General features: G+C 36.6%; 1 protein-coding gene across 1 annotated transcript in view; it reads right to left on the minus strand.

The window, feature by feature from the left end:
- Positions 1 to 13,896, minus strand: part of CCDC186 (coiled-coil domain containing 186) — a 52,294-nt gene that overhangs the window by 24,078 nt on the left and 14,320 nt on the right. The window contains exons 3-5 of the mRNA XM_047702058.1: positions 11,207 to 11,333; positions 6,874 to 7,002; positions 698 to 910 (exon numbers count right to left, since the gene is read on the minus strand). Coding sequence (XP_047558014.1) covers positions 698 to 910; positions 6,874 to 7,002; positions 11,207 to 11,333 — 469 coding nt within the window. The remainder of the gene's footprint in view (positions 1 to 697; positions 911 to 6,873; positions 7,003 to 11,206; positions 11,334 to 13,896) is intronic.

Here is a 13,896-nt window from a genome sequence, read left to right on the forward strand (position 1 = left end):
TTAATTAATAAAAAAAATAACATTATCAAGAAATGATAATTGACTAGAAATAAGACCATGCCATGAGGCTGCTAGTTAAGAGCAAGGACTCTGGAATGCTCAGTAATTAAATTTCTTTGGGAAGCATCTAAAAAGTACATGTTTTTCTATAGAAAAAAAAAAAAATTCTATTCTATGATAAATAAGTGTTACATTAAGATTCCAGTCAAATTACATGGTTCTCACTGAAAAACTATTCACATCTTGATCCTTCTATGTATGTATTTTACCAAAATAAAATGTTCTTTTGGAGCAGAAACTCATTTCTTCAATAGACAGACATTAAAAGAAAGTTTTTAAAAAATATCTATCAAGAAAAAGTTATTTAATGAACAACATGTATCAATATCTCATTTTTTCCCAGCAAAAACCTTTTCCAGACACGTAACAAGATACTAAATTAGATGCTAAATAATATAAATTATAATATAAATATATATTAAAAATATAAAAATATATCAAATATATCAAACACAAAATATAAATATGTAATATAATATAAATAAGATCCTAAAGCATTCATGTTCTCAGAAGGTAAACTAACAAAAACTACTTTATGTGTAATAGTGACTTTAACCACATTGTTATGATTATTTGATTAGATAAGGAAAAGCAAAAAGAATAAATTTTAACTCAAGTACAACACCACAATTTATACCTTTGTCTCATACAGCTGGTGCAACCGTCCTTTCTCCTGAGAAAGCTGCTTAATTTTGTTAGTGTTTTTCTCAGATTCTTTATTCGCCTCTCTGAGTTTTCTTTCAAGTATCTCTTTTTCCTTTCGAAGATCTAAAGATTCCTTCTCCCCTCTTACGTACTTCATTACCATTGCTTCTTTTTCCTGGCGTGCCTCTTCACATTTTTTGTTGGCCTTTGAAAAATATCCAGCATTAATAAAAATTTTTTCAAACCAAAATAAAAATAAATAATATTTTTTGTAGTATTACCGATGTATTTTCTGTTTTTTTGCACAACATTCCCAGGACGTGTGTCATGAAATTTTTTTTTTTTTAAAGATTTTATTTATTCATTTTACAGACAGAGATCACAAGTAGGCAGAGAGGCAGGCAGAGAGAGAGAGGAGGAAGCAGGCTCCCTGGTGAGCAGAGAGCCCGACATGGGGCTCGATCCCAGGACCCTGGGAACATGACCCGAGCTGAAGGCAGCGGCTTTAACCCACTGAGCCACCCAGGCACCCCATGAAATTTTTTAATGAAAGGAAAAATTAAAAATCATAGAAAAATGATACGGTGAACAAATTAGTATCAATAATACTTGTTTTTACTTTTTTTTTTTTTTTTTTTACACTTTGGCTGACATAGTTGTTATTTTCTGTTTACTCCTCCAGATCCACTTTTCTACTCTTCCCTATCCCACACTGTGCTTTGGGAAGATGGCTACCATGGACTGTATCAATAAGGTTCCTTGCCCCTGTAAATTCCAGCCAGCCAAAAAGAAGGAACCAGTACATACAAAGAGTGAGATCTGGCTCCTCCATAATCACAACAGGTTGGCTCAAGGCCATTGATCAAGTCAGGCGCCTTCACTATACAATTAGCCACTCTTGAGTAGCAGTACCTGTTCCCTCTCCTTATTCCTTTAGCTCAGAGTAACAATGGCTTCTCAAGCACCACAGGACCCTGCATTTTTCCCCTTTGGGCCCCCTATACCTTGTCTATACCTTTTGTAAAGAGTCCTTTAATTAAAATTTCAAATCAGCAGTTTCTGTTTTCTGTCAGGACCCTGACTGTATGGCTGACAATTCCTAAACTCTAAAAAATCTTAGCTCCCTCGCAAAAAGTAAGTAACTGTATGCTAATTAACCATTTGATTTCATGTATATGAAAAACTTTCTAAAGTATTTCACTTAATGGGGTGCCTAGGAGGCTCACTGGTTAAGTGTAGGTTCATGATCTCAGGGTCCTGGGACTGAGCCCACATAGGCAGGCTCCCTGCTCAGCAGGGCGTCTGCTTCTTCCTCTCTGTCTCTTCCGCCCTCGTGTCCTCTCCTGCTAAAATAAATAAAATCTTTAAAAAATAAAAAATAAAAAGTATTTCACTTAATAAAAAAAATACCTAATTGGACTAAATGTGACATCTATACACTCTTAAAATTCTGTTTTAATATAAGCTGATACTCCATATTCTGAAGTTCTATGCAATGAAACTTTTACAGATAACCCTTCATTTAACTACATTTAAATTCACAATTTGCAAATATGATGGAGCACATATTTACATTATAAAAGACGGAACCTTAAACTTTAGGGATTTTCAATGGTATCTAGTAGTAAATGCCAACTGACACTATAACTGAATTGAAGATGGTATAATGTTAAGATTATGTAGGAAAAGCTCCCATGCTCTGATGAAAACTGACAATAATGTCTCATGAAGTTCCTGTAAAGCTGATGAGCATATCTAGTCAACACTCAGAACACTATACATAAAGGTACCTTTTTAAATTGTACAATTGGGATTTTTCCCCCCACTGAAATAGCTTACTAATTTTCAAGAGAAATTAAGGGAAACACTGGAATGTCAGAGATCCCTGAGGATTTCACAATATAATTGTGAGCAAGGACTGAGAAAACTGTACTGGAACTGGTTAAAAGAATTAGCTATATTTTTTAGATAACTGAATAGCTATCTTTAGAAAAGGTAATTAATTGTAACGTCAAATTAAAAAAGTCTAGATTCATAGGCTGATGCTTGGAAACATACTGGCTTTCAGAAATAAGGTAAGTTGTGGTTTCTGTCCCAGAAGAGCTCACTCCCCAGTGTGAACAACATATAAACAAAACATCCATACATTACATTCACAACATATATACATAAAATGTACAAAGAAATGTGAAAATGCCTAAAGGTATAAAATAGCATGACTTTCTGGAGGATACCAAGACATTCTGTAGGATTTAAATTTGGCCTGTTAGTTGGATTGGGGAGGAAGTAGTTTGAAATAGCGTAGTACAGATTAAATCTTCAAAGAAAGAGGCGCTCCTCTTATTGTGCTAATGAGTTGAGATTTTATCAATAGGCAACGGAAGCCAAAAGATTTATAAAACGGAAACTTTTATTAAATGTATGTTTTAGTAAGATAACTGGGGGCAGGATGGAGGCATCACTGAAATTGAGAGGCAGAAAAACCAGAAAAGGGACAGATAAAGTAAAATATCACGAGGTTCTTGACTATAGCAGGGATGTCCTGTTACTCAGCCATCCATGGATCAGCTGCAAAGGAATAACCTGGGGTGCTAAAAAAGTTCATGTTTCTAGGTTTCAACCCAAACAATGGCAGCACCTGCCTCCCAGAACTGCTGGAGTATTGATATAGTAACTACTACTTAAGCTTCCACAGAAAGTCAGTCCATTTACCATACAGATAAAGGAAGAAGAGCCAGTAAATCTTTGGATTTGACCAGTTTAAGACGCTTACCATGGACTTGGAAGAACATAAAGAAAGCATGAATAAGATAATCAACAGGATTCAACAGCCGGTTAAAATTAAAATAATGAAATACGGCAGATAAACTATCCCCATCAAAACACCAAAAGTTTTAGATGAAATATAAGAAACATCCTTTTATTTTGATTTATTTGAGAGACAGGGAGACCATGCACACACCTGCGGGGGAGGGGCAGATGGAGAGGGAGAGAAGCAGACTCCCCACTGAGCCTGGAACCCACTGGAGGCTCCATCCCACAATCCTACATCCCCGAGACCACAACGTGAAATGAAACCAAGAGTAGGACACTCAACTGACTGAGCCACCCAGGTGCCCCACAAACATCCTTTTAATAAACAGTTGAGCTCTCAAGAAAGTATGAGAAACTCCCCAGGGCCAAAGAGGCTACTAGGAAGCAGGAATCCAGAATGGAATGCTATGCGCCTGAACTCTTCATTGCCCTGCAGACATTTCTCAATACCAGGCCTGGGGAGATAAAGGGAACATGCCATAAATTCCCTGAGAATTTATAAATTTATACTCTTGTAAGTTTGAGGTTCAAATTCATTCTACCTATCTAGTCTGAGAAATGGAAAAACCTCAAGCTGGAAAATTAAAATGGGGAATGTACTCTGTGTGTGTGTGTGTACATGTGCACACTCATACTTGGAATCTATTTCTAAGTAAAATTTACAAGGTTTGGTGACTCTACATGAAGGATAAACTAGTGTTCATTCTGCTATTCTTTTACCTTTTTACGGGCTTGAAAACTCAAAAAGTTGAGAGGAAAAGGTAGGGCTAAAAAGGAAGGAAGGAGATGTAGAAATATTTAAATGAAATAATCTCGAAAATCTACATTATAATGCCCACCTCTTAGCATCATTGTGAAGATGAAATAAATTGCAAAGTGTTTTTTAAACAAGGCCTGGCACATAACTAAATCTCAAAATAGTAGCCTCTATTAGTAACTTCACCTAAATTCTTCATCATTATAGAAGCAACAATTACATAATGGTGAATGCAACATGTTGCCATTTATTAAAAAGGAGTGGAATGGAAGGAGTAAATCCGGGAATATATATATGCTTGTCTATGCAACAAACATTTGGGGAAGAACACACAGGAAAGTGGCAGTAATGGATACCTCTGGGAAGGGGGAAAATGGAAGAAAAGGTTTGGAAGAAGACTCATTTTTTTACTCTTTGAGTTGTTACTGTGTATATCCAACTACTATTCTGTTTTTATTCTAAAACATAATAAACTTCAAAGAATATATTGTTTAAAAAGCTTACCAACTGGTTCAAATTAGTGGCTATTTTTGAGTTTACTGACATCGTAAGGTCTCATCTTTCTTTCTTTCTTTTTTTTTTTTTTAAGATTTCATTTATTTGACAGACAGAGATCACAAGTAGGCAGAGAGGAAGGCAGAGAGAGAGGAGGAAGCAGGCTCCCTGCCGAGCAGAGAGCCCAATGCGGGGCTCGATCCCAGGACCCGGAGATCATGACCTGAGCCGAAGGCAGAGGCTCAACCCACTGAGCCACCCAGGCGCCCCATCATCTTTATTTCTCTTCAGTTAGTACAAAAAGTTTGAGAACTAATAGCATAAGTTTGAAATCATCATATTGAAAAGAATCACTGAAATAAAGGTTGAGGATCATCTGTTTCCTAAAGTCCTTCCAGAAAGCTACTTACGGGGCACCAGGGTGGCTTAGTCAGTTAAGCGTCTGCCTTCAGCTCAGGTCATAAACCCAGGGTCCTGGGATCGAGCCCCACATTAGGCTCCCTGCTTATGGGAGAGCCTGCTTCTCCCTCTCCCTCTGCTGATCTGCATTCTTGTGTTATCTCTCTATCAAATAAATAAATAAAATATTTTAAAAAAAAAAAGGAAAGAAAGCTACCTATGATAGTAGCTTCAGGGTAGAAAGGACAGGATCCATCTCACTAACAGTGTTAGCAGTCAGTTAATACTTTCTGATTCAATTCACCATAAAGACTAATAGTCAGGCATGGTGCTAGGAAATGAAGATGACTAAGATTACACACTTAAGGAGGTGTTCAGGGGAAGCTCAGTGGTTGAGCATCTGCCTTTGGCTCAAGGCATGACCTCAGGATCCTGAGATTGGGGCTGTGGCCTCCGGCTCCCTGCTCAGCTGGGAGTCTGCTTCTTCCCTCTGTACTGTCCCTGCCCCCCTCAAACTCCTGCATCCACATAAGGCTCTGTCTTAAACAAAATCTTAGGGGGGAAAAAAAGGAGGCGCTCAGGTAATAATAATACAAAAACAGTGTTTAAATGATCTCTTCTGATGCAGCCATCAAAAGAAATGAAATCTTGCCATTTGCGATGACGTGGATCGAACTAGAGGGTATTATGCTTAGCGATCTAAGTCAATCGGAGATAGACAACGATCATATGATCTCCATGATATGGGGACGTGGAGATGCAACATGGAGGGTTGGAAAAGAATAAATGCAACAAGATGGGATCGGGAGAGAGACAAACCATAAGAGACCCTTAATCTCATAAAACAAATTGAGGGAGAGGGTGGTGGGGTTATGTACATTGGGGAGGGTATGTGCTATGGTGAGTGCTGTGAAGTATGTAAACCTGGCAATTCACAGACCTGTACCCCTGGGGCTAATAATACATTATATGTTAATTTAAAAAAAATAAAAAAAAAAAAAGATCTCTTCTGAAATCCATATATACCAACTCAAAAAGATGACCAAGGTGTATTAAGTAGGGGGAAAAAAAACCCAAAAAGATGCAAAGTAAGATTCCAATCAAGTAGGAGGAGAGCAAGTATATGAATACATACACAAAAGCTTATGGGACTTATACATGTATATGTACTAAAATACATAACCAAAATACCAATAACTGGCCTCGGAACAAGGAATGGAATAGCAAGGATTTGGGTGTAGGAAGAGAGAAGTACAAATGAAGGAGGATTTTCACTTCTTGTTCTATATACTTCCTTATTTTTTTTATCTTTTGAAGATTTTATTTTGACACAGAAAAGAGAGAGAGAGAATGTGCACAAGGAGGGGGAGCAGCAGAGAGAGAGGAGGAAGCAGGCTCTCCGCTGAGCAGGGAGCCTGATGCGGGGCTCGATCCCAGGACCCTGAGATCATGATCTGAGCTAAAGGCAGATGCTTAACTGACTGAGCCACCGAGGCACCCCTGTATGGTTCCTTAATTTATTAAAAATATTTTTGTTATTTTTAGCACATATTTATGTATCGCTTTAGCATTTTTAAGAAAGATTAATTACCTATTCTTAAGATACCACTGATACCCAAAACAGTCTAACAGGTTAGTTTATATTAAACAAGAAAAAAATCACCAGAATATAAAGTTAATAATGATAATAATTTGAAAAATACCTGTTCCATCCGATGGGCCATCTCTTTATGCAACTGCTGAACTGCATTTTTAGCTGCGATGTCTTGAGCTACTAGTTTATCTTTGGAAATTTTAACTTCTTTACTAAGTTCTTCTATTCTTGATTCTAACTGTAAAGAAAATTATTTCCAGATTATTTTTACAGCTATACCAAACAGACCACCAATATTTGAAATAAATATAAACAAAGAAAGGGAACACAAAGAACATATACCTCAAACAGAAATCAAAAGTAAATGGTAGTAATGCTTCCGAATCTCATCAGAACTAAGGAGTATAAAGCTGATGCAGATTCTGATAAGACGGACACGGTATAGCTCTAGAACAATCACTACGGATATAACTCAAAAAAATATAGTGAAAATATGAAAGAAATTCAAATGTTACATATTAATACAGAAGAAAGCAATAAGGGAGGGACAGAGGAGCAAAACAGACATGAGACATAGAAAAAAAGGCAAACATAAATGTACTGTCAATAACAACATTAGATTGTATTAAATAACCATATCAAAGGCAGAGATTGTCAGACTGGAGTAAAAAAACAAGATCCAACAATACACTATCTATCTGTAAGACATGCCTTAGCTTCAAAGATACAGATCAAAGAAAAAGGATGAAAAAGATACAGCAAGCAAGTAACTACCATAAGAAAATAGGAGTGGCTATACTAATATACAAAATAAACGACAAAAAAATGTTACCAGAGAGAGGAATATTTCTTAATGATTAAATGGTTAATTTATAATAATTCTAAGTATATATGTACCTAATAACACAGCACTAAGATACATGAACCAAAAAGCGACAGAAATGAAGGAGGTGATTCATAGTTGGGAAACTTTAGTATCTTTCAATAATGGACAGAACTAGACAGAGATTGACAAGCAAATAGAGGAGACTTGAGGCAAAACTATCAAACAACTGATCTAACACGTGTAACATCCCACCCAACAAGTGGAGAATACACATGCTCATCAAGTACACACGGAATATTCTCTAGGACCGAACATATGCTAGGTCATAAAATAAACCTCAATAAACTCAAAAGATTGAAATCTTATGGACTTTGGGGAGGGTATGTGCTATGGTGAGTGATGTGAATTGTGTAAGACTGATGATTAATAGACCTGTACACCTGGGGCAAATAATACATTATATATGTTAATTAAAAAAAAAAGATTGAAACTTTATAAAGTATGTTCTTTAACCATAATGAAATGAAACTAGAATCAGAAGCAGCAAGAAATATGAGAAATTCACAATTTTGTAAAAATCAAACAGCATTTCAATAAATGGGAGAAATCGTAAGGAAAATTAGAGAATGTGAAGAAATTAGAAATAGAAAGATATAACATACCGAAACTTAGGGGATGTATCTAAAGCAGTGCTTAGAGGGAAATCTATAGCTATAAACACCTATATTAAAAAAGAAGAAAGCTCTCACATCAGTAACTCAAACTTTCATCTTAAGGCACTTGAAAAAGAAAAGCAAACTAAACCTAAAGCCAGCAAGAGGAAGGAAAAATAATAAATACTAGAATGAAAATTAAATAGAAAATATAAAAATGGAAAATTCAACAAAATGCTTCTTTGAAAAGATTGACAAAATTGACAAGACTTTAGGTAAAAAAGAGGGTGGGGGAAGACTCAAATTTCTAGAATGGAAATAAAAGAGGGACATACTGACCTTACAGAAATAAAAACAGTATAAATGAATACTACGGCCAATTTAATCTGGATGAAATAAAAGGACAATTTCTAGAAGGATAAAACTACCGAAAGTGGCTCAAGAAGAGACAGAAAATCTGAGTAGACCTGTAAGTAGAGATTTAATTAGTGGGGCGCCTGGGTGGCTCAGTGGGTTGGGCCTCTGCCTTCCGCTCAGGTCGTGATCCCAGGGTCCTGGGATGGAGCCCCACATTGGGCTCTCTGCTCAGCAGGGAGCCTGCTTCCCTTCCTCTCTCTGTCTGCCTCTCTGTCTACTTGTGATCTCTGTCAAATAAATAAATAAAATCTTAAAAAAAAAGAGAGAGAGAGATTTAATTATTAAAAACAAAAAAACAAAAAAACAAAACCTACCAAGAAATAGTCAAGCCCAGGAGACGCCACAGATAAATTCTACCACACATTTAAAGAATACCAATTCTTTTTTTAAGACTTTATTTTTAAGTAATCTCTATACCTAACACAGGGCTCAAACTCATGACCCCAAGATCAACAGTCACATGGAACTCCTCAGACTGAGGCAGCCAGGTGCCCTGAATTAATACCAAATTGATTTTTCACAGACTCTTCCCCAAGAAAGAAGAAACACTCCCCAACTCATTCTATGAGGTCAATATTACCATGACACTAAAACCAAGAAATCACAAGAAAAAGAGCTATAAGACCCGTATCTCTTATGAATACAGACAACTTTTCGATCAATGGAAATTACAGTACTAGCAAAACAGTCCTGTAATATATAAAAAGAACTATACGTCATGACCCAAAGCTATTTATCCTAGCAATGCAAGGCTGGCTTAACATCCAGAAATCATTTAATGTAATGCACCATATCAACAGAACAAAAACACATAATCACTACAATAAATTCAGAAAAAGCATTTAATAAAATTCAACTCCTTCATGATAAAAACAGAGTAGGAATAAAAAGGTACTTCTTCACAACTGACAGCATCTGTGAAAAACCCACAGCTAGCATTGTAACTTAATCATAACAGGCTGAATGCTTTCTCCCTAAGATCAAGAACGAGAGGAGGATATCCTTTCTTGCCATTTTTACTCAACACCATACTGGAAGGTCAAGACCAGGCAATTAGGCAAGAAATGAAATAAAAGGCTCTTGGATTAGAAAGGAATACATAAAACTCCCTATTTGCAGATGTCATGATCTTGTATACGTAAAATCCTAAGGACTGATAACTAATGGATATGGGGTTTCTTTGAAGGGGCAGAAGTGATAAAATGGTCTAAGATGGTAGTAAAGGTTGTACAACTAAAAACCATTAAACAGTAAACTTTGAAATGCATGAATTGCATGATATTTAAATTACATCTCAATAAAGCAATTGGAAAAAAAAACCCTAAATGTTAGCTTATAGAATATGTATGTGTACTAATTTTCCTTGTGACAGAATTACCTAGAGTGACACCGTCCAAAAAGATACAAGCCATATGTATAATTTATATTTTCTACTAGACACATTTTAAAAGCAAAACATGGAATGAATACTAAACTTAATATATCCAAAATATTATTTTTGACACATAATCAACTTGAAAAATTGATAATTTTACTTTTTTTATACTAAGTCTTCAAAATTAAGTGCATATTTCATACTTACAGTGTTTCTTAATTTGGACTAGCCACCTTTCAAGGGCTCAAAGGCTATCTAATAGTTGCCATACTGAAAGGCAGAGATCTAGAGATAAAATTAAGAAAAAAACGTCCTGCTATACTGGCTAGCAGAAGAAAGAAGAATCCAATTTTCTCCTTTGAACAGGCACAACCACTAACAAGCTTATGAAAAAAACAGCTCTGATTCTCTCCCATATACTTGCTCTGAAGTTTCTGGTCATCAGCAGAGACCTGCCTACCAAAACGTGGCTTCCGTCCATTATTAAGCTTCCCTCACATTTGAAAATTCTAAGTTTAGTTTATTGTGGTATAGCTCTGAAGCACATAAAAATCAGGATTAAGTAAAATTTACAAATACAATCACCTTCAAACCATGTAATGATGTGTTAAGTATACCAAGACATAAGCAACTAAAACTTGGATTAATTTTTATTATCAATTGTTTACTGTGTTTTTTTTCCCATTATATAGTTTTTGGTGAAGGATGAGACAAAAGGAAGACTTTTAAGGCTAAAATGCTTCTAATCCTGTCCACAGAAGGAAAAAAAAGCAACTCAGAAAAAGAGTTCACAATAATACGAGAATGGAATCATCTTAAACTATAAGCTTATAAATATTCTAATGCTAGATATAACCTTTAAGGTACATATTGCTTCTTCTTCCTTTTAGGGGTAGGAAGTCTGACTGCCAAATCAAATCTTTTTCCTTAGACTTCTATTATATATAGTAGAATACACCACATTGTATCCTATAAAATACAAATTTTCATAAGAGAATAAAAATCAGGCTATGATTCCCATTTCATTAAAAAAGAATGCTTTACATACCAAACAATCCTCTGCAATTAAAATACAATTTAGGTTACAGAACTTCAATTTATACACAAATTTTCAAGAATGTATTTATTTTAGAAATTGAAGTGTAGCATTTAAAGATTTTTGTCTTTTTACCTGTTTAATTGTGCTCATATGCTGCTTCTCTGTTTCTGTTCTTTTTTTTAGTTCTTCTCTTAAATTGTCTTTTTCTGAACAAATGTCTAAGATGAGCTCCTGATGCTTCTTATTTTCTTTAATTAACCTAAATATAAAAAGACCAGTATAAGTAATACATAATTAAAAATGGAGATGTGAAATATAATGTTTGCAGATTATAGATACTTATGATTTATATATTAACATTTCTAAGCAGTCCTTTTGTAATCATATATTATACTTTACAAAACATTCTCTGGCAGTCAGGCTATTAACTTCCTCCTAGGAATCTGTGTATGTCAAATCAAGTGAATTATAATCAGATAAAGAAAACCACACTCTCTTAAATTTACCATTTTGGGTATCTCAGCTATGCACTTCATCCCTTCAGGATGTGAACTCCTCCAGATCAGTAGTTCTCAGTCTGAGGCAAAGCCCTTCCAGGCATTTGCCTGGAAACATTTTTGGTTGCCACAACAGGGCTGGGGGGTTGCTACTGGATTTTTTTGGGTGGAGGTTGGGGATGTTAAACATTTTACAGTGCACAGTACAGACAGTCCCACCAGCACCAAAGAATGATCTGCCCCAATGCCAACAGTGCTAAGGGTGAAAAACCTTGCTTTAGATTTTAAGAATATTCTGTCTACGGCCATACCACCTGAACGCGCCCGATCTCGTCTGATCTCGGAAGCTAAGCAGGGTTGGGCCTGGTTAGTACTTGGATGGGAGACTTTAAGAATATTCCAGTAACAGGCGCCTGGGTGGCTCAGTGGGTTAAGCCGCTGCCTTCGGCTCAGGTCATGATCTCAGGGTCCTGGGATCGAGGCCCGCATCGGGCTCTCTGCTCAGCGGGGAGCCTGCTTCCCTCTCTCTCTCTCTCTCTGCCTCTCTATCTACTTGTGATCTCTCTCTGTCAAATAAATAAATAAAATCTTTAAAGAAAAAAAAAAGAATATTCCAGTAACATTCTAATAATAGTTAAAGAAATCAAAATAACATAAAAAATATAAAAGTTTGAGCAGAAATTTCATTTTGTGTCCCCTAGAAAAATATAAATAAGACACCTAAAGAGGTTAACAAAACTAATACTTTGGAATTATTAATAGCAATAGCTATTAGTTAACACTTATTGCACAATTATATTCACTAAGTTTATCTTTTTAAAAAAATATTTTATTTATTTGAGATAGAGACAGAGAGAGAGAGAGAGAGAGCATAAGAGGGGAGGTCAGAGGGAGAAAAAGATGCCCCACAGAGCTGGGAGTCAGACGCGACTCAATCTGGGAGTCCGGGATCATGACCTGAGCCGAAGGCAGTTGCTTAACCAAAAGAGCAACCCAGGCGCCCCTACTAAATTTAAGTGCATTATTTAATATTCAAGTTTATGAAATAAATCTATGAAATTAACTGTTTTATGAATTAAAAAAACAAAACAAAACAAAACAAAACAAAAACCCTGAAGCCCGCCACTTGTTCCAGGTCACAGAGTAAGTGCTTCAACTGAGATTTGGACCAGAGTCTAGCTCCATAGCCTACATCTTTCTCCTACTTTGAGGATCATTCATTCACTGGACAAATGCTTACTGGGTACCTACTATGTTCCTATACTCTTCTGTGTGAAGTAGGTCAGCAAACCATCCCTCCCCCAATGGTGCTTACATTCAAAGGGAGAAAATGAAAACAAACACAGTAAAATATCAGACAGTGATCACATCCTATTAAAAAAAACTAAAGGAGGGCAAGAGGACAGAGTGACTTAAGCAGTGATTTTTTTTTTTATTTTTAGAGATTTTATTTATTTATTTGTCAGAGAGAGTGAGCACAGGCAGACAGACTGGCAGGCAGAGACAGAGGGAGAAGCAGGCTCCCTGCTGAGCAAGGAGTCTGATGTGGGACTTGATCCCAGGACGCTGGGATCATGACCTGAGCCAAAGGCAGCTGCTTAACCAACTGAGCCACCCAGGCGTCCCTAATTTTATTTTTTTTTAAGATCTACTAAATTTATTTGAGACACAGAGCAACTGCGAACATGGTCTGGGGTAGAGGGGTGGGGGGAGTAGAGGGATGGGTGCTATAGAGGGAGAGAATCTCCAGCAGACTCCCCACTGGGCACAGAGCCTGGCAATGAGGTAGATCTCACCACCCTGAGATCACCAGTGGCACAAAAGCCAAGAGTCAGATGCTCACCCAACTGAGCCACGCAGGTGCCCTTTGAGCGGTGCATTTAGATAAGGCAGTCAGGATGGGCCTGAGGAGCAAAGGACCACAGCGAGGAAGCAAATCACGCAAATGTTTGGGAATGAGAAAAATGTAACATGCAAGTTTATTCAAGCCTTTTGGCACAGTGGTTTAACTTAGATTACTTGATTTGGTGTACACTCAAGTTGTTGCAGAAAACTACCTGCAGCACAAGGATCCTGGCTGTAGTTCACAAGTAATCAAATTGTCACATCCAATGCACAACTAATCGCTCTTAATTAAGAATTCCGGTTAGGACCCTGGACAACACACTGATGTTAGAAAACAGAGGAATGGATATGTATACAAAGACATCTGGAAACAGATGCATTCAGGAAAATTTAAGCCAAAGGTATGGAGTTTCAGATTTGCAAGATGAAAAAGCTATACAGATTGGTTGCACAAAAATGTGAATTAACCTAACATTACTG

The sequence above is a fragment of the Lutra lutra genome, chromosome 14 (assembly GCF_902655055.1).
Source record: "Lutra lutra chromosome 14, mLutLut1.2, whole genome shotgun sequence".
In the NCBI taxonomy this organism is placed as follows: Eukaryota; Metazoa; Chordata; class Mammalia; order Carnivora; family Mustelidae; genus Lutra; species Lutra lutra.